At 52.8% G+C, this 19,007-nt stretch overlaps 1 protein-coding gene across 1 annotated transcript in view; it reads left to right on the top strand.

The window, feature by feature from the left end:
* CRACR2A (calcium release activated channel regulator 2A) overlaps positions 1-19,007 on the top strand; it is a 117,078-nt gene that overhangs the window by 77,691 nt on the left and 20,380 nt on the right. The window contains exons 9-14 of the mRNA XM_024733124.1: positions 393-580; positions 6,565-6,636; positions 9,415-9,460; positions 11,675-11,781; positions 14,727-15,045; positions 18,448-18,580. Of these exons, the coding sequence (XP_024588892.1) occupies positions 393-580; positions 6,565-6,636; positions 9,415-9,460; positions 11,675-11,781; positions 14,727-15,045; positions 18,448-18,580 (865 nt within the window). The remainder of the gene's footprint in view (positions 1-392; positions 581-6,564; positions 6,637-9,414; positions 9,461-11,674; positions 11,782-14,726; positions 15,046-18,447; positions 18,581-19,007) is intronic.

The raw sequence follows: 19,007 nt of genomic DNA, 5'->3' as shown, positions 1-19,007 counted from the left end.
ACAGTCTACCTGGCTTCTCCTCCTCTCTTTCCTCTTCACTATTATGCATTAAGTTCTCACCAATTAGATTTATCCGTCCAATGAATGATTGCCACTCGACTTAATTACCGCATGCCTGCCTGATTACTCCGGGGCCTCTTGAGAATCACACAATATTCCTTGTTGTTGCTTCCTTCTTCTCTTACTGGCCACATTCATTAAACTGAATTTGTCCTTCCTGCCTCCAGAAGGGGCAGGACAAAGCTGACTGAGGCTTGAGGGCAGTGAGGGGCAGTAGCATGGGTTCCCGCCCACCAGGTGGAGGAAGCAGGACGCGGCTGGGAAAGGCCAGCCTGATGGGGGTGGGGCTTGCTCATCGCTCCCCTCTGCACAACGCCCCCGTTCCTTTCCAGCTGGAAGGCCAGTGCACCGCCCTGCACAACGACAAGCACGAAACCAAGGCTGAGAATACCAAGCTGAAACTCACCAACCAGGAGCTGGCTGGGGAGTTGGAGCGGACGTCCTGGGAGCTGCAGGATGCCCAGCAGCAGCTGGAAAGCCTCCAGCAAGAGGCCCAAAAACTCCACCAGGAGAAGGAGATGTGAGTGTCACCGTTGTGCCCTCCAGATCCGTCCCCTGCTGTGAGCGCGTTAGCCCGCCCCCCAGACCCTTCTCCTTGCTCATAACGTGGGGATGGGGCTCCTTGGTCCCTGGGACCTCTTCTAACCTTCTAGGATTCTGAGACTGTGAAGCAGACCAGTTCTGCGCCGAGCACTCCCTAGGATTGACGAGAAACGTACAGCCTCATTCTCAGACAATGTATTACGTGATTAGAAAGACGTTATCCAGCCAACAAATAGGGGGCAGTCTGGGGGAAAATCCTGAGTGAGTGCAACGACCAGGCATTGACTGTCATGGTTCGGAGACCTGGGAGAACAGGGTGGGCCAGGAAGACGTCCGAGGTCAGCACGTAGTTCGACAGGGCGTGTGACAGTGCCCTGGACGCTTCACCCCAGCTCTGCCCATTTTTTTCCTTCCTCTTTTTCCTTCCTTTTTCAGCCTTCCTCTGTGTGGGCCCTGTGTGGGCAGCCCCATATCTCTGGGGACTGGTTTGCTGATAAACTAGGTGTCCAGCCATTGGGTTCGGCTTGCTGGATGGAGGTGCCCCTGGCAACAGTCCAAGGCTGGGTCTGCACCTGACCCAGAGAAGTCACTGAGGAAGCGGTCTCAGGAGTGTTAGGCTTTGAGAACAAGGGCTCTCGGAGGCCCCGGAATCTCACTTGCTTATCTGTTCACCCATGTACCAGTGCACTCACTGGCGGATTCACATCAGCAACATTTGTGGAAAGCTACTCAGTGCTTTCAACACTGTCTTGGGCACTCAGCGTACCTCACTTACGTCGAAAATCTGACATTATCTCATTTGACCTTCTCAGCGTCCTGATGTGCCAGGTACCATGGTTATCAACTCTAGTTTATGGATGAGGAAACTGAGGTTCAGAGGTGTTAAGTACCTGTCCTGAGATGCTAAGTGCTGGTCACATGCTGCTGACTCCCCACAGTGACCAATGAGTCAGCCGGAAAACTGTGCCCAGGACTAGGACTGGCCACCCTTCACTTACTCGTTTGTTCGAGGACTCATGTAGTCATTCTGCAAAACCTGGGTGCCTGGTCCTGGGTGAGGTAAGGTATAAAGTCGGATTTCAAAAAAAGGGCAGTCTTACCAATGCTTGATGTTTTACATGTGTTAACTGTCTTTGTTCAAAAGCCCTGACTCTGTCTGACGGCTGGCAAATCGTTGGTGCATCAGAGCCTAAATCAAATTGTTCTGCTGGGGCTTCCCTGGTGGCGCAGTGGTTGAGAGTCCACCTGCCGATGCAGGGGACACGGGTTCGTGCCCCGGTCCGGGAAGATCCCACATGCCGCGGAGCGGCTGGGCCCGTGAACCATGGCCGCTGAGCCTGCGCGTCCGGAGCCTGTGCTCTGCAACGGGAGAGGCCACAGCAGTGAGAGGCCCGCGTACTGCAAAACAAAAAAAAAATTGTTCTGCTGTCTGCCTCATGTGTGATGTCCTGTACTGTTTGGGAATGATCTAGAGTGAGAGGGAGGGGATGTGTTTGGATTTGGAGTTTTACCCTAGGAAGACGTCTCCAGTTGAAAAAGATATGTCTTCCCAAGCAGCTGACTTAAAGTAAAATCAACCCCATTCCAAGGCTTGGATGCCCGGTGGAAGGACAGTATATTTCATTGTAAACAAGCAAAATCGGTCCCTCCCCGTTGAGATCAGGTCAACCAGGTGCTTAACTTTATAAACAGAATTAAGGAGTCAGGCTCTTAAAATTCAATCAAGTCCTGAAAGCGACAAACATCTGAAAGGCACAGTCATGAGAACCGCAAATGGAAATGAGCACCGGAGCCGGCGTTAACGAATCACAGCGTGAGGATTAAAATCTTTCTGAAGTCTTATCTTAATTAAGCAAGCCAGACACACAATCTCTGGAGGCTGGGAATTGAAAAAGAGGGAAGGAGGGTTAGGAGGGAGAGAAATGAGTCCAGAACCTTTGCGACTTTGTTTCAATAAGACGCTTGCAGCGTGTGCTGCTGGGGAACCTGCTGGAGCCCAGGAGAGCGTGTCTCGTCCAGAGCGGCCTGGAGAGAAGGGCAGGGAGAGGCTTAGCTTGTCCTCCGTAAAGCAGGATCCCAGACCAGCAGAGCCGACAGGACCTTTGTGCTGGAACCCACCTCTTCATTTCACAAATGAAAACCAAGCTCAGAGAGGGGTAGTGACCAGCCCGCAGCCACCCAGCTAGTTAGTGTCAGAAAACAAGGTCACAGCCTCGTCCTCCTGATACCCTGTGCTTCCCCGATGACGTCCAGCTGCCGGATGCTGCTGGGAGGGGGGAGAGTGGGCCTCTAGATCAACAGACCCCGTCACGTATCAGCTGGAGCTCTGAATGGACAAAATGAATTTTCCTGTTCTCTGAAGATGCCCAAGGAAGGAGAACTAGATTTTAAAATCAGATGAAGAAGGAGCAGTCGGGCAGGGGAGACAATATAAAGGTGAAGGTCGGCTGGAAGGCAGCACCTCTATTCTGTTAATTAACTTGTATCTGGGGGAGAGGTGGTTTACGACAAGGCACGAGATGTGGCAGAAGGAGGTTTGCCCCCCACCCCCTGACTCCCAGCCTCCCATCACCCAGAGGGCACCAGTCCTGGCTCCTCCCAGAGTGTTCTGTACATGTGCGTGCACACACACAGACACACACACAGACACACACACACGCACACACACAGACACACACACACACACAGACACAGACACACACTCACACAGACACTCACACACACACGCACACACACAGACCCCCCCACACACACAGACACACACAGACACACAGACACAGACACACACTCACACAGACACACACAAACACACACTCAGACACAGATGCACACACACAGACACACAGAGACACACACAGACCCCCCACACACAAACACACACAGACACACTCACACACACACACACAGACAAACTCACAGACACGCACTCACACAGAGACACACTCACAGAGACACACATGCACACACAGGCACAGACACACACAGACACAGACACACACCCACGCACACACACAGACACAGACACACACTCACACAGACACACACAAACGCACACTCAGACACAGACGCGCACACACAGACACACAGAGACACACACCCACGCACACACACAGACCCCCCCACACACAAACACACACACACAGACACACTCACACACACACACACAAACTCACAGACACACACTCACACAGAGACACACTCACAGAGACACACATGCACACACAGGCACAGACACACAGAGACACACACAGACACACACCCACGCACACACACAGACCCCCGCCACACACACAGACACACACACACACAGACACAGATACACAGACAAACTCACAGACACACACACAGAGACACTCACAGAGACACACATGCACAGACACACAGAGACACACAGACACACACACACACACAGACCCCCCCACAAACACACACACACTCACAGACACACACACACACACACTCTTTACAAAGCGACAGCACACACACTGTTGTACATTTGCCTGCATTTTCCACTTGACAGATCCTTTGGAGAACGCTCCATATTTCTTTCTTTCTCATAAAAACACAGCCAACAGCCCTTCCCTCCCAGCAGCCATAAGCCTCTCACCAGTTACTACCGCAAAACGGCAAGTTCTGTTCCTTTCACTTCACCTGTTAGCCAGACATAAACTTGTAGAACATCTAGGTTAGAAGGACTTTCAAGGTCATTTTAGTCAAATATCCAAGTGTCTTTTTTTTTGCAGAAATGCTTTTCTATTTGTTAACACAAAAAATCTATCTGAATATACATATGTGTGCATGTTTAGACAGATGTGTGTCTACTAGACAAACAGACGTAGGTTTGCACCGATACATACCACGTACGTGTGTGTGTATATGTGTGTGCACGGTGCCAAGGTCCCTGGTGCCTTGTAAGCAGGGCCAGAGGAGGCTTGGACTGAGGTCCTCTTGGTTGTGGAGGAACTGGTCACTCGGTCAGACACTGTGAGGACCCATTAGGTTAGGTCTCTGGTGTGAGTGTCTGTCCTCAGCGGGGAAAGCCCTCTGCTTTCGGCTGCCCCAGGAAGAAGCAGGGCCCGGGATGGGGGTGGCAGAGCCCCAAAGTCGGATGCAGGTAACCTGAGCTCCCAGGGTGCCAGGCTGCGACCAGACAGCTGTGCTCACTGGGTGCCCTTCGGAGCAGAGTCCCAGACGGCGTTTAGGGACCCAGGTTGGATAATAGGGAAGACATTGTTTTCCCTCCAGTTGACATTAAATATAATTGGCAATAAAATGTTGGGAGTTTGCAGCTCTGCAGGAGCCAGAGAAGTTCTGTTACTGAATAAGCATTGTCTGAGGTGAACTTGGTATTTGAGACAGTCTGTTACTGTCGCAAAGTGACTTTATAATTCTGCTATAAAGGGGGAAACCCCACAGACACCGCTCAAGGAATAAGGCGATTGCGAGTCCTGTGGCCCCGGCAAGCTCGTGGTGACGTGGATGGGCTTTGCCGGGGGACCGTCCTTACGCAGATCAGCCTGTGCACGGTCAAGGCAGCCCTGATGGCCCGTGGCAGTGACGCATTTACTAGGTTGTGGCTTGGAAATACGGGACCCTTTGCAGTAAGCTTGGGGGAGATTTTAAATCTCTGAACTGTGGTGCAGAGCACAGAGGGAAGGATGGAAGCAGAACTGTGCAGTTAAGCAAGGTTTATTTTCCAACATCACCCCATTCTGCTATTTTTTTTTTTTTTCGGTACGCGGGCCTCTCACCGCTGTGGCCTCTCGGGTTGCGGAGCACAGGCTCCGGACGCGCAGGCTCAGCGGCCATGGCTCACGGGCCCAGCCGCTCCGCGGCACGTGGGATCTTCCCGGACCGGGGCACGAACCCGTGTCCCCTGCATCGGCAGGCAGACTCCCAACCACTGCGCCACCAGGGAAGCCCTGCTTTATTTTTTTCCTTTCTTCTCTGAGTGGTGCTGGCTTCCTCCTAAACCCCCCTCCCCCTCCAGCTCTCTTCCTCCCTCCATCCCTGCCATCTGCCCTCCCCGCCCCTCCTTTAGCCCTCTCTCTTTTTTCTCTTCCCACTGCTATTTGTTGACTGCACCTCCAAGCCAGCCACTGTGTCGAGGATACAGATGTAAACAAAGCACACACAGCCCCCTGCCTCGAGGCCTGAGTTGCCCTCCAGCCACGCTCTGTATGTCTCAGCTTCTCTCTCCCCTTCCTCAAAACTCCTATGATTGACACGCTCACACTGTGATGTAAATGACGGATTATGATTGATACATTAAATCTCTGCTTTGTAGCTAGAGATAAGAAATTTTAGTCAAAGAAATGAATGTGCAACAGTGGAAATTCCAGATCTCCGGGAACAGATTGGAGACTGTTGGGAGAAAGTGGGGAAGGAAAGATAGGTCTTCAATAGCTCCTGCATACAAACTAAACCAGCATGGGGGGGACTGGGGGGAGGGAGAAACACCAGCTCTGCTCTCACCCTCCGAGGCTGGGCTAGAGAAGAGTATTGATTCTGATTCCCTGACCTCTCGTGGGGGCGGGGCAGGACCACCGGGAGCCTGAGAAAACAGTGCAGTCATCATCAAGCTGTATCCTTGGGACAGGGAGTCGGGGGTCTAGATTAGGACCCTGGCTCAGTCCTGGGTTGCCAGGGAGAGTTATCAAACCTACTTGACTATCTGTGTCTATAAAACAGGGATCGGGTCTTCCCTGGTGTCAGTGAGAGGCCCGCCTACCGCAAAAAAAAAAAAAAAACCAGAAAAACAGGGATCATTTCACCTTCCAAATAGGGTGTCTGAGATGACTTGGTGAGACCTGGCTATAAGGCCTGCACGAGGCCGTGCTCGCCAGAGGAAGGCCAGCCAGGGCACCACCTTCCGGGTCCAACTTCATCACTGCCTCGTGCCCTGGTAGCACCCCCTCCCCCCACATGTCACTCATCACTGCCGTCTTGCATCCCCTGCAGGGAAGTGTACCGCATCACGGAGAGTCTGCAGCGGGAGAAGTCAGGGCTCCTGAAACAGCTGGATTTCCTAAGGTGCGTCCGCATCCCAGAGCCTTGGGTGGGAAGGGGCACCCCCAGAGTCTCCCCTGCCTGCTGAGGGAGCACCCACATTTCCCTGGTCCCCAACATACTGTTGGACAACCGAGCACCACCTCTCCATTATGTTTGGTCCATTTACACAGGTGCCCAGCCCCCTCTCCAGTTCGTACCTCCGCAGGCAGGCGCTGCCTCCTCCTGCTTGGTACCTGGTACGGTACTTGCTCAGGTAGGAGAACTGAATTTATGGAGCATCTAGTCCATGCCAGAGGTAGTATCTCCTTCATCTTCAACAAAACCTGGGAAGTAGGGCAGCTGTTAATACAGGGGTTAGCCATCAAGGAAGCTGATATCAGAGAGATGGAGTAATTTACCAGAGTGACCCAGACGCTCGCTGCCAGAGCCGGAATTGAGTCCCCAGCTGGCTGGTGCTCTTTAGTCTGCCGTATTCTGTTCATGTTTGTTGAATGAGTAAATGAATCACAAACAGAGCAGCAAGAAGGGCGTTAGGAGTGTCCTCAGCCTGTTAAACTACCTGTAGATTCAAAGCTCATTGGTTTGGTTTGGATTATCCCCCCGCAAAAACAACCAAACGCAAACGGGTGTGGGGAAAATGGAATGTTCAATTTTGCCTCTGAGCTTTCTAAGTTACTATACTTGCTGCCTGTCAAACACCTCTTGGGGAATAGTGATGAAATTTGGGTCCTGATTTTTAAAGTGCAGGTGGGTTTGAGTTGGGTACCTTTTGAAGGTTTTTAGGTTGTTTTTTTTTTTTAATTTGAGAGCAAGGTAAGTAAGATCACTGCATCTGGCATCTTTGATGCCACCGAATAGAAAAGTTCTTCAAACTGAATGCATTTCAGATTTGTTTCCCTCAAGATGTGATTCCAAAGGCCAGGGAGATGGAAGTGGTTCTTAGGGGCCAAGTTTTAATCCCTGTGAGAGAAAGTGTGGATTCTCAGGAAGGCTTTAGTGAAGGCAGAGAATAAGATGTACAAGAACGAGTTTGGTTGGGTTTTTTCCCTTTTTTCTATTGTACTTAGAAAAAAATACAGAGGCAGATTCAGTGTGAAGGCGCAGGGGAGGATGACGAGACAGCACTCTGCCAACACTTGGGGGTCTTTTCCATGGAGACCAACGTCTGTGCAGAATCCCAGCCTGAAACTTGCTGTGCTGTCGCCTGGTCCCCGAGCCAGCCAGGGAGAGCCCGGATGTGGCGGGAGAGCCCACGGCAGGCTCTTCCTCCACAGTGAGATCTCCGGGTAGAGACAGACAGCCGGGGGAAATGGGCATCAGGGAGAGACAGAGAGAGCTGGGAGCAGGTGGGGTGGGAAGACAGCGGGAATTGTTGGGGGGGGATCGGGACCACGGCCGGGGTGTGACCCAGGGGCGAGGGGCTGCCGTCCTAAGGGAAGTGGGGGCACATGGAAGTAGTTTCAGGGCGTTGGTAGGAACGTGCACTTTGGAGCTGGATCCGGTTCCAGACTCAGCCCAGCCCCTCATCACCTGTGCAACCTTGAGCAGTTGTCAACAGCCTGGACATGCCTGTGTCGCAGGCTTCCTGGGAGAATTGGGTGACTTGTGTGCGGCTGTCGCTACAGAGCGGTGCCATGAAGGACAGAGGACACATGTACAGAGCAGAACATTCCCTTGCCTATCGGAGCCTCTGCATGGAGATGCTCCAGGAGGCAAGAGACGAAGGCGTGGCTCCCCAGCTTTCCAAAGAGTTGTTTCCATTTACAGTCGGCCATCTCCATTTCCCAGCCTCACATTTTCAACCCTCCACCAGGCTTTTTCTCCCCCTATTCCACCAAACGTGGAACCAATGACCTCCACGTTGCTTAAAATATGGGCCAGTTCTCAGGGCCCCATCCTTTTCCCCAGCACATCACTCTTCGCACAGCGTTTCTAGGACTCCTTTTAAAACTTGAGTCAGGTCAGGACACTCCTCGGCCAAAGCCCACCCCCCATGGCTTCATATCTCATTGGGATAAATTCAGAGTTCTGACAGTGGCCCACAGGCAGGGGATGGCAGATCCCCACCTCCCCCATCTTTCCTCTGACCTCTGAGCATCCGCTCCCTCGTTTCCGTTCCACTGGATGCACACCACGTGTCTCCCAACCCCAGTCCCTGCCCTTGCCGTTCCCTCTGCCTGTGACGCTCTCCCCCATCCCTGCTGGGCTCTCTCCTCCGCACCCTTTAAGCCTCTGCTCAGATGCCACCTCCTCAGTGAGGTCTTCCCTGACCACCCTCCATCTCTGGCCCTCTTTATGCCACTTCTTCCCCACTTTATTTTTCTCAATAGCAATGAAATAAAAATGCCCTGGGGGCAGGAACTTTTTCTTCCATTCCTTGGTGTAGCCCTGACAGCTGGAGCAGTGCCCGGCACACAGCGTGGGCTCAGGGAGACACGTGTGGCATGCAGCCACACATGCATTCATGAATGAAAGGTTTGGGGGGGGGCACAGCAAGTTCAAGGCGGAGCCGGAACACCTGGTCAGCTCTGTGGAAGGCTCCCTTAGTGATCAGATGGACCAATGCAGGATCCTGAAGGGCCCTGGGTGTCACAAGGCCATTCTGTGTATCCCCCTGCCTCTAACCTGACTTATACACAATTACCCTTAGCCACAATCACTAAGGAAAGTGGTTCCGCGCCCTCCCCGGGCCTTCCATGCCCGGCCTTCCTCTGTACCCATCTGACCGTCAAACCAATGCTATTGGATCTGTTGACCGCAAGCCCCATGTTTGAATAGATTCCCCTTTTCCATCCACAGGGAAAGGAACAAGTATCTTCGGGATGAACGGGACATATGTTTTCAGGTAATTGGCCAGTGCCCCATCCCCTAGGGGAAGACGAAGACTGGGGTCCAGTGGCAGCCAGACCTGCGCTGGGACTGGCCCAAGAAGATCCTGAGGCTTGGAATCTGGCCACTCCTTTGTGTGGGCAGGACGGTGGCATAAGATTTTTTGAAAATAGTAAAAATTCAGGTTGACCTATAGGGTCATAGTGTGTTAACTTCCCGTGAAGTGACACACTTTCCTCTTGGCATCACGAGACCAGGATACTTGGGAGGGTCCCACATTTCTTGGATGTAGAAATGATCGTGCCGTCCATGAGACGGTGCAGTTGAAACGGCGCCATCACTTTTAAACCAAAATGCTCAGTTCTTTTCTTCATTAACATGTTGATTGCTTGATGAAAATTTTTCATTTTTACACACTGTCGTAGAAAGAATTAAAAATGTATATTTCGGGCTTCCCTGGTGGCTCAGTGGTTGAGAGTCCGCCTGCCGATGCAGGGGACACGGGTTCGTGCCCCGGTCCAGGAAGATCCCACGTGCCGCGGAGCGGCAGGGCCCGTGAGCCATGGCCGCTGAGCCTGCGCGTCTGGAGCCTGTGCTCCGCAACGGGAGAGGCCACAGCGGTGAGAGGCCCGCGTACCGCAAAAAAAAAAAAAGTATATTTCACCATTTACATAGTTGATTTTATGTACAATTTTTTTACCCTATGGGGACCGATGCTTCTCTGACCCTGAGTGCCACAGTTACATACTTTCCCAAATAGCACGAAAATCCTGTATTTATTTAAAGAATTTCACTTCCGGCTGCGTTAAACAGAATCTAGGGTTTCTCATTCCCCTAACATCCTCCCCTTCAGACGGTAGCTGTGGAAGCTGTGAAGGGAGGAAAAAGGCGGGCAGGGTGGATTGATGTGACATTCTGGTTATGGGGATTATCGCACGGTGAATTTCACATGTGTCCTCAGGCAAATCATTAGCCTCCTTGGGCCATGACCCCCATTATCACATGAGGAAGGAGAATCTCTATCCTTTTTTCCATACTGTAGGGATTTTTGTACGTGTGAAAAACTCTTGGAAAGGAAGGTCTTGCGCTGGACTCTCAGCTGTTCAGTGCCCTAAATGTGGTCAGTACACAGCAGCTAGTTTGCCCCGGATTCGGTGCAACCTAGTTTATAAGTGCGGATCCCTTAGGGACCTTGTACATCACAATGTCTTTTCTACCACTGGCTGTCAGCAACATGTCTGTGCCGCCCACCTATGTGTACTGTCAGAGCAAGGCTTAAGCCTACACGTTTGTTTGGTGGTGGTAATGGTTATAACTGTTTGAGAAGTAACACCGAATTTATTTGAAAACTTCCTAACAAATGTCGCCTTAATCCCTTGACCTGGTTTCCCTTCACCTGCCAAACTCATTCTGCTTTGAGAAGGGAATGGAATTAAGGGAATAAGAACGCTTGTGGGGAATGGAAGAAAGAGGGATAAAATCACGTTCATGCCGAATCACAACTGAAGATTAATTTGGGATCACAGCCATACCTGCGGGGGCCCTGGGAGCACTGCAGCCCCTCCTTCTTTCAGGAAGGATCCCTAGGAACCATGGGGCTGGCTGGTTAATGAGAGATTCTTCCTGTGATCTAACCCCCCCTTATCTGGAAGACATCTGTCAGGGGAGCCCTGGCAAGGCAGGTGTAAGCCCCCCACTCCACCCAGTCTCTCCATTGCAGATATGTGAGCAATTTACCTACAGCCAGCCTACTTCCACAAAAGATCTGAGATACCTTGTCCTAGCTTCGTAGCTGTGGACAAGGCTCTGGGTTCATTGATCCTCCTATCTGGGGGTTTGGAAATAAAGAGGGATTGAAACCCCACTGAAGAATGTGTGTGATTTAAAGATGCACAGTTTTTTCTGCCCATAAATATTTTTCCTATGCATCCCACATTTAGCTTGTCCTCTTGCAAATTAGCACTACTCCTGGGAAGGGTAACCTGGCAGACCCCAGGCTCGAAACTTTGATTAGCTTATTAGATGGGAGATGGAGGAATTATGGTGAGAGATGACAGCAAAAGGGAAGAGTGGGTGAAGGCTAGCTCGCAGGGAGCCCAGGCCATCTCTTGCTTCCTTTAGAGTTTTATTTGAAGCCTGTACTATGAGGTGGGGAAATTGAGCCCTTTTCTGCTCCAACGTTGGGACAAATCAGTAGGCGTGGATCTGAGGGCATTTTGTGTTTCTACAGAAAGACAAGGCAGCCAAGGCAAACACAGCTGCTTCCAAGGCAAGCCAGAAGCAGCGATCTGGCTCTGTGATCGGCAAATATGTGGATGGCGGAGGGATGCTCAGAAGGTAAGGGATCCCTGCTGTGCTCATTCATTACCTGTTCCTTGGTCTTGCCAGGTTGGGAGCAGGCTCTGAGCCCAAGCAGAGCTCAGATTGGCCCAGGCGGGAAGCCTGGGGTCAGCCACTATCGCTCCCCTTGAGTCTTGGAGGACGCGTGCCTTCCTGTTCTGACATCTAGGTGCAGGGCAAGCACTTAGGACAGGCCGTTGCTGCCAGGGGGCGCTGAAGAGGGGCTGCAGATCAGGGGAGGGACAGAGGGGGTCTGAGGAAGAGGGGTCAGAGAGAGGGAGGGAGTGGGTGCTGGGCCGGGCTCTGCTGTCTTTTGAGCAGAATGGATGCTCTTGGTTTTCCAGGGACAGGACTGCGTGAGTCTGAAGGGTAATTAGAGTGTAGTACGGGATCTCCAATCGTTGAAGTCCTTTACAGATGAGAATGGGGCCTGTGCTTGCCAAGACTCCTTTCAATAATTCATATTTAATTAACTCAGGGATAACATGCTTGGCTGTTGTTGGACAACACACAATTGCATTTAAGTCCCCAGAGGGGTGGCCTGTTGCTCCCCGAAGGAGGCACGCCAGCCCCCCGGCCCTCCCCCTGCCCTGTCTTCTCCGGGCCACGTGCTTCTTCCCACGGATGTGGCCACAGAGAGGTGGAGGCTGCCAGATCCCCACGTATCAAACCCGGGACAAAGTGTGTGAACCTGCGCATCCGGGAGACCCTGGGGACAGCAAGCATGAAATAGACATGCCAAGCGGAGGTGCCCTGGGGATGTCAATCTGCTGATGGCTCAAGACCTTGAACCTGACCATCGTGGACTCCTCTTCTAAGTCGCTGAACCAGGAGACACAACATGGGAGCCAGATTCCTGCATCAGCAGTTCGCCTGTTGGTTCCTCGGAGTGGAATATGTGCTTCCAACAAGCAGAGACCGATTGCCTACTCTGTACCTGACATTCTCTGAGTTCTGGGAAGTCTCCAAAGATCAATTAGACACGAGTCCTGCCCTTAATATCCATTACTGAGTGCCTGCCCTGTGCAAGACTCAGTGCCGTGTGCTGGGGATACGGAGTGAACAAAATAGACCCCATCTCTGCTTTCATGGAGCTTATAATTGCGTGGAGGACACAGACAATAATTGATGAGTAATCGATAAATTGCAAACCCCGAATTCCCATGCAGACTCTGTCAGAGGTGACTGCTGTCTGCCGCTGGCGCATAGCATTTTGTGGCAAAACCGAAAAGGAGCTTAGTCATGCTAAGCTGAAGGTATTCCAGGGTGTAATAGTACTCGAGAATCTCCCAAGTAAGAAGCTCTTGCCAAGAAACGCTTCATTTAGGGTCATTTCAGCGTCCATTTCTTTTCTAGTTGCAAGGCCTTTGAAAAGCCATGCTCTGCATCTGTGCGCGTGCATACATGCTCACAACACGTGTTCACACACGTGCACTCGTGTGTGTGAGCCGAGTGGAAGCAGATGGGAACACTAATTGTGTGCTGAAGTGGCTAGGCACTTAGTAGGCTCGTCAGAATGTAGAAGAAATTTGTTGGAAAGATGGCCGTCATTTTCTGTAAAAAGCTGATTTTATAAGTAAGTGTAAGAGTCCTTGAATTGCTACAGATCCTTTATTTTATGTCAGGGGATCCAAGCTAAGTCAGCACTTTTGTGAGCAAGTGCTATACCTTAATTTACCTTAGAAGTGTCCGGAGTTTAGAAGAGTGATACACGCATTTTTTTCTCTTTTTTTTCTGTTTTTGGTCCTTAGGGGCCAGAAACGCTAGGAGCGGGGGGGCGGGAGTTGGGGCCAAGTGAAGGGGCTTTCCCTGTGCCGCATTTTCTGTGTCCGTCACCCACTTCCACCTCATCACCGCATCCTGCTCGATTTTCTAGTTCTCGCGTGTGTGTGTGTGTGTGTGTGTGTGTGTTTCGATTCTGGACTCAAGTTCCTCCCCGTAAAACAGTCCTCAGCTTGACTTGTCCATAAAGGCCTGAGAGGGGGCCGCACCAGGAGGGCCCGTGGGGCCTCTGCTCACAAACCTTGGGGACACAGCCCGTGCCCTGGACCCACGTCTGGTGCCCGAGTGCTGCACCCCCCCGCCCCCGCTGCTTCTCCTTGTTCTGGTTGCTCAGGTGTTTCTGGAAGCAAACGTGCACTCAGACCTCTGAGGCCACTCACTCCTGATCCTAAGGAGAAAGGAAGGAGAAGCGGGTGGAGGGCTTCCTTCCCACCCTGAGCTGGTGGTGGACGCTCGCCGTGCCGGGGTCCCTCCCAGAGCAGTGGTCCCCCTTGCCTGCATCCCCGAGGGCTGCTTCCCTAACAGGTCTGGCTTATGCACTGGCTTACTGGGGAGGTGGGCAGGGCGGAAGGGTGAGGAAACAGGCCTGGAGAGTTGGTGTCTTACCTGGGGACACACAGCTGGTAAGGGCTGGCATGGGACCAGGGCAAAGGCCACCGACCTTTAACCCAGGATGCTTTGTTTCCACATCTGTTATGCTTCTTTCTTCACACCTTTACTTCTCCTCTGTGGCACTCCCCACAGTCTGGAACAGCGTAGTGAGTGTGTCACGATTGCTGTAGCCCTGCTAAGCCAAGCGCTCCACGAGGATGGGGGCCGTGTGCATCTGTTGCTGACTGTCACTAGCTTAATACCTGGGAGCCAGCATCACCCTCATCACCTTCACCTTCATCACCACCTTCGCCTTCACCACCTTCACCTTCATCATCATCACCTTCGCCTTCACCACCTTCACCTTCATCATCACCTTCACCTTCATCTCACCCTCATCATAAGGACATTGAATGAATGAGCTAAACAATGCTGGGTCTGGATTTCCCTTTCTTGGTTCCTCTCTGCACCCAAAAAGTGTGCTCCTCAGCTCTCTGTCACAGACCCCCAGCTTCCATTCAGATACATTTTACAATATTCTCCCCACTCTTCATTCTTCTCCAAAACAGCCAGTCAGAGGAGGAGGAAGATGTGTTTGGCTTCCTGCGGAGGAGAAGCTCCCTGGGCCTGAGTGGGCACCCCCTTACAGAAGAGGGGCCGGGGACCGGGGGTCTGCTCCCCCGGCCGTTCCGCAGAATCATCTCCATTGAAGAGGACCCGCTGCCCCAGCTGCTGGGGGGCGGCTCTGAGCAGCCACTGGGCCAATGCCCGGAAGAAGGGGAGGCCTCCAACCAGGGGGCGGAGGGGCAAATCGGGCCGTCCCGACCTCTGGAACTCATGCCTGCGTCTCCCCGAGGGCAGCCCGTCGGAAAAGAGACCCCATCTAAGGTAAGGGTGCGTCCCTCGCTGGCTTGTAGGTCACCCTGTGCCTTGTCCCTGGAGTGTGAGCCCAAGAGCCCCATGGCCACTCAGGAAGCCAGACTCAGCAGGCCTGGTGATGCACCAAGCTTGTGTCCCTCGGGTACCACCCTTCTCTGCTCTGCCGAGTGTCATGATGGAGACTCGGGGGTCTGGGGACACTCTCCTAACAACTTCTGTTGTTGGCCCCTATGTGTTCCTTTCTGATTCAGATTCTGCATTTATAGAGTAGGACCGAGCCTCTGCTGGGCAATTAGCGTCAGCTATCACACGCTTTAAAAATGGTACCTCTTCTGGTCCGTTCTGTAACCGCCCCCTGCAGGCCAGTCCCCGCGGGGAGGCCTGGGCACCGTCGCTTTTCTCTCGGCTCCTAATCAGCGGCCCTCCCGGCAGCATGATACTGCACTCCCACCCTCCACCGCCGCGCCCCCCACCAGCTCTCCCCGCTGTGTTCCCCGGGAGAAGGGGGCCGCGTGGACCGTCATCCTCTGGATCACAAGTGCTCCTTACCTTGTTTGTGACCCAGGCCTTGGAACTGGCCCCTCAGCCCTCCCCCTGCCCGCCGCTGGGTCCTCTAGAACAGGTCCCTCACCCTGTGGCGGCCTTCAGAGCTGAGCGGTCCGAGTGAGGCGTTGGCGTGCGTGCCAGCAAGCCCTCTCCAGCCCCTGCACGGGGACTTCTTGGCCTCGGTTATCATTCTTGGGCCTGGATTAAGATTCGTGCCCACAAACCACTCCTCTGAAGGGCCCTTGGTGGGTGGGGCAGCCCCCCTACACCCCCTTCTACATCCCCAAAAGTGGACAGACTACACTTGCTGGCAGTGGGCACAAATGGGGCTTTAAAGACCCCACGAGAGCCCCCCAAATGTGAAAGAAGTGTTAAGAGGGCCACGGGAGACGGGGTGAAGGAAGAGGCTGAGCGTCCGTGTCTGCCATGGCATCTGGTCCTTGCGGTCGTTGGATGACGGGCATCAGAGATCTGTTCTCCCCTTAGGCGGGTGGGGAAATAGAGCACAGAGCGAGGAGGCCCACCCAGCCCGCAGTGAGGGGAGCCCAGCCTTCGCACCCACCGCTGTGCATCCCCACCGGCTGCACCGGGATGCGCTGCTGTTTAGCTGGGACAGAAACTGCAGCAGAGAGGAAGTGTGTCTGCTGGAAGTCAGTCACACAGCAGCCTCAACAGAGGGTCCCTTGCAAGGCCGCTGAGCCATCAATTGGTACCAGCTTTCGGGAAAGTAGTTTGATAATAGGAATCAAGAACTTTAAAAGTCCACCTCCTTTGAACCAGCCCTCCTACTTCTAGCAACCTTTCCTAAGGAAATAACCAAAATCAGACAAAAATTTAATCCAAGAATGTAAGTGCATAAGAGCAAATAATTGAAAAAACAACAATAGGGACATAAATTAGACGATATTAATTTAATAGAATGCTATCGTGCTATTAAAAATCGCAGTTTTGGAAAACTTCAGTGACTCAGAAATATTTATATATAATTCAATAACATAGGAACAAAATGAAACTTATACATAAATTTATATTATATATAATAATATAAATAAAGTATGCATAGTATCTCAAATTTCTCTCAAAAAAACATATATTGATTCATCTATATAAAAAAAAGAAGCCTGGAAGAAATATATCCAAATAGGAATAGTGACCATTTCAGGGTTGGGGGGTAAATTATGAATAGTCATTAATTTCCTCTCTGCTAAGTTTCCTAATTTTAGAAATTAGTATGTATTACTTTCATTTTTTAAAGCTTAAAAAAAATAAAAACAGTGGTGGGAAGGAGAATGAGAACAGATTCCCTGACTTGCCAGTGGAGGGAGCCTTTCTCCAGCCCCTCCCCACAATTTTGTTGTCTCACTGTCGTTCGCCGGCGGGTGGATTGTCCCCCAGGTTAAGGGCAAGAACTGGAATAGCTTCGCTGCTCCTGTGAGGTGGGTCCTTCCCCAGACTGAACCGTCACCGGGTTGATCGTATCCTGTCTGCGGAATAAGTGTCCTGCCGCAGGCGGGGGCCAGGGTGAGGGGAGCACAGAGAAGGGCAGCCACCGCCTCTGCAGCCAAGACCATCTCCTCCCACCGTCCCCGGGCCTGGGGTGGGCCAATGGCTGCACTGAGCTTTGGTCTCAAGCAAAGGACAAATGGAGCGTGAGCCTGGCAGAGCGATGCTTGTGCATTGCAGGAATAAAGAAACTGGGGCCAGGGCAGCGTTTCTGAGTGTGGGTTTCTCTCTCTTTTTTTTTTTTTAAAGTTGGGCTTAAGTTTCTGTAATTGCCCTTGAATTCCCTCCTAAGTATAGCATGGAATTGATTTCTCCCCAAAAGGCTGTTAATGGCTTTTCTCTGAAATTCAAGTACTGCTAATATCTCCTGCTACTCTGCTATAGTATTTGCTCGGTGAGAGGAGCTAATTCCCCCCAAATCCACTTCCAAATAGATTCTAAAAAGCCTCCTCATCTGGCCTGGCAGTGCTGGGGGAGCACACGGCTCTCTGGACTTAATGACCATTCAGAGAAAGGGCCCTGTGCCGGTCCTCACTCTGCCTCTCACTCACCCAGCATCCTGGAGCGAGTCCATTTCCTGCTGGGCCGTACACACCAGAGTAACAGGCAGGCCAGTTCCCAGTCTGTCCCGCTGCCGGGTGGAGAAGGACCACCATGACTGTGTTCTGGAAAGTTCTTCCCGTAGCCTGGCATCTTGGGATTTCTCAAGCTACTGAGTGGAGACTGTCTTGCCTTATTTCCAGGGCAGACAGGGACCCTAGACGGAAGGTGAGCTGGGACAGAAGGGCAGCATGCAGGGAGGCGAGCGCGTCCTCCATCCGGTCCAGGCTTTCAGTGACGGGGCAGAAACGAGAGGCCCGACCCCAGCCTGGGATGCCTCTGCCCCTGAGTTATAGATAAGCCTTCTATATCTTCTAGATCTCCCCTTCCCCTTCAAACACTCCACCTTGTCCTCCCCACCCAGCCCCTGCATAGAATCTCTGCTTCCTCCTTACGCCCCAGCCCAGAGCTGCCCCCGCTCCCCGAGAGCCTTGATTCCTGGTCCGTGCTCTGGGCACTCGGGACTTCGTGCCGTGACTATGTGTACACGTGGCTGCCTTCCCTGCACCACATGCCCGGCCCAGCGCGGGGCCTGCGGGGCAGCACGTGGGCAGCAGTGGTGGTGGAATGAAAGTCTCTCTTCCCACTGCTGAAGCTGGAAGGAGCCTTGGTGCGCTGAGCCCGAAGCTTCCTGCATCCAAGGCCCGAGCAGCCTCCCCGGTGCTGGTTGCGGGTCCCTCCCTGGACACCGCAGGGACAGGTCAGGGGCAGGGGTGGCAGGCGGCCATCCCAGCATTTGACCCTGCTGTCTGCCTTCCACAGGAGGAAGGCTCTGTGTCCACCCCAGACCGGCTCTTCAAGATCGTGTTTGTGGGCAATTCCTCCGTGGGGAAGACGTCCTTCCTGAGCCGGTTCTGCGACGGCAAGTTCTCCCCAGGTTCAACGGCCACCATGGGTGAGTTCTCGGCCCTGGGCTACACCCCAGCCCACCTCTGGGAAGGGGCGGCTGTGAGAAGGGTGCCCAGGGAGGGACTTGGAGCCCCGTAGGAGGGGCTGAGGGCTGGGCTGGTAGGCGAGGCCCCCCTCTGCCTGGTGCTCCACGGCTATGGGACCACGGACGGTTCCTATGCCCAAGATGAGGGGCTCTGAAGTTGGCACAGATGGACTTCCGGCCCTTTGTCCCCTCTCTGAGCCTGTCTGTCTTCAATCATCCCTTCCCCACACAGACTGTGTGTGTGTGTGTGTGTGTGTGTGTGTGTGTGCATGCACGCTTGTATAGACGGGCAGGATGGAGGACAGTGCTCTGGGGGCTTCTTTTACCCATCAAGTTTCCTCATCTTGCATCCCGGGCCTGCTGGGTAACAGCTGGAGTCCACTGTAGA

The sequence above is a fragment of the Neophocaena asiaeorientalis genome, unplaced genomic scaffold (genome assembly GCF_003031525.2).
Source record: "Neophocaena asiaeorientalis asiaeorientalis breed wild unplaced genomic scaffold, Neophocaena_asiaeorientalis_V1.1 scaffold150, whole genome shotgun sequence".
NCBI lineage: Eukaryota > Metazoa > Chordata > Mammalia > Artiodactyla > Phocoenidae > Neophocaena > Neophocaena asiaeorientalis.
Note: the sequence above shows the minus strand (reverse complement) of the source record. Positions and strands in the feature narration are given on the sequence as shown.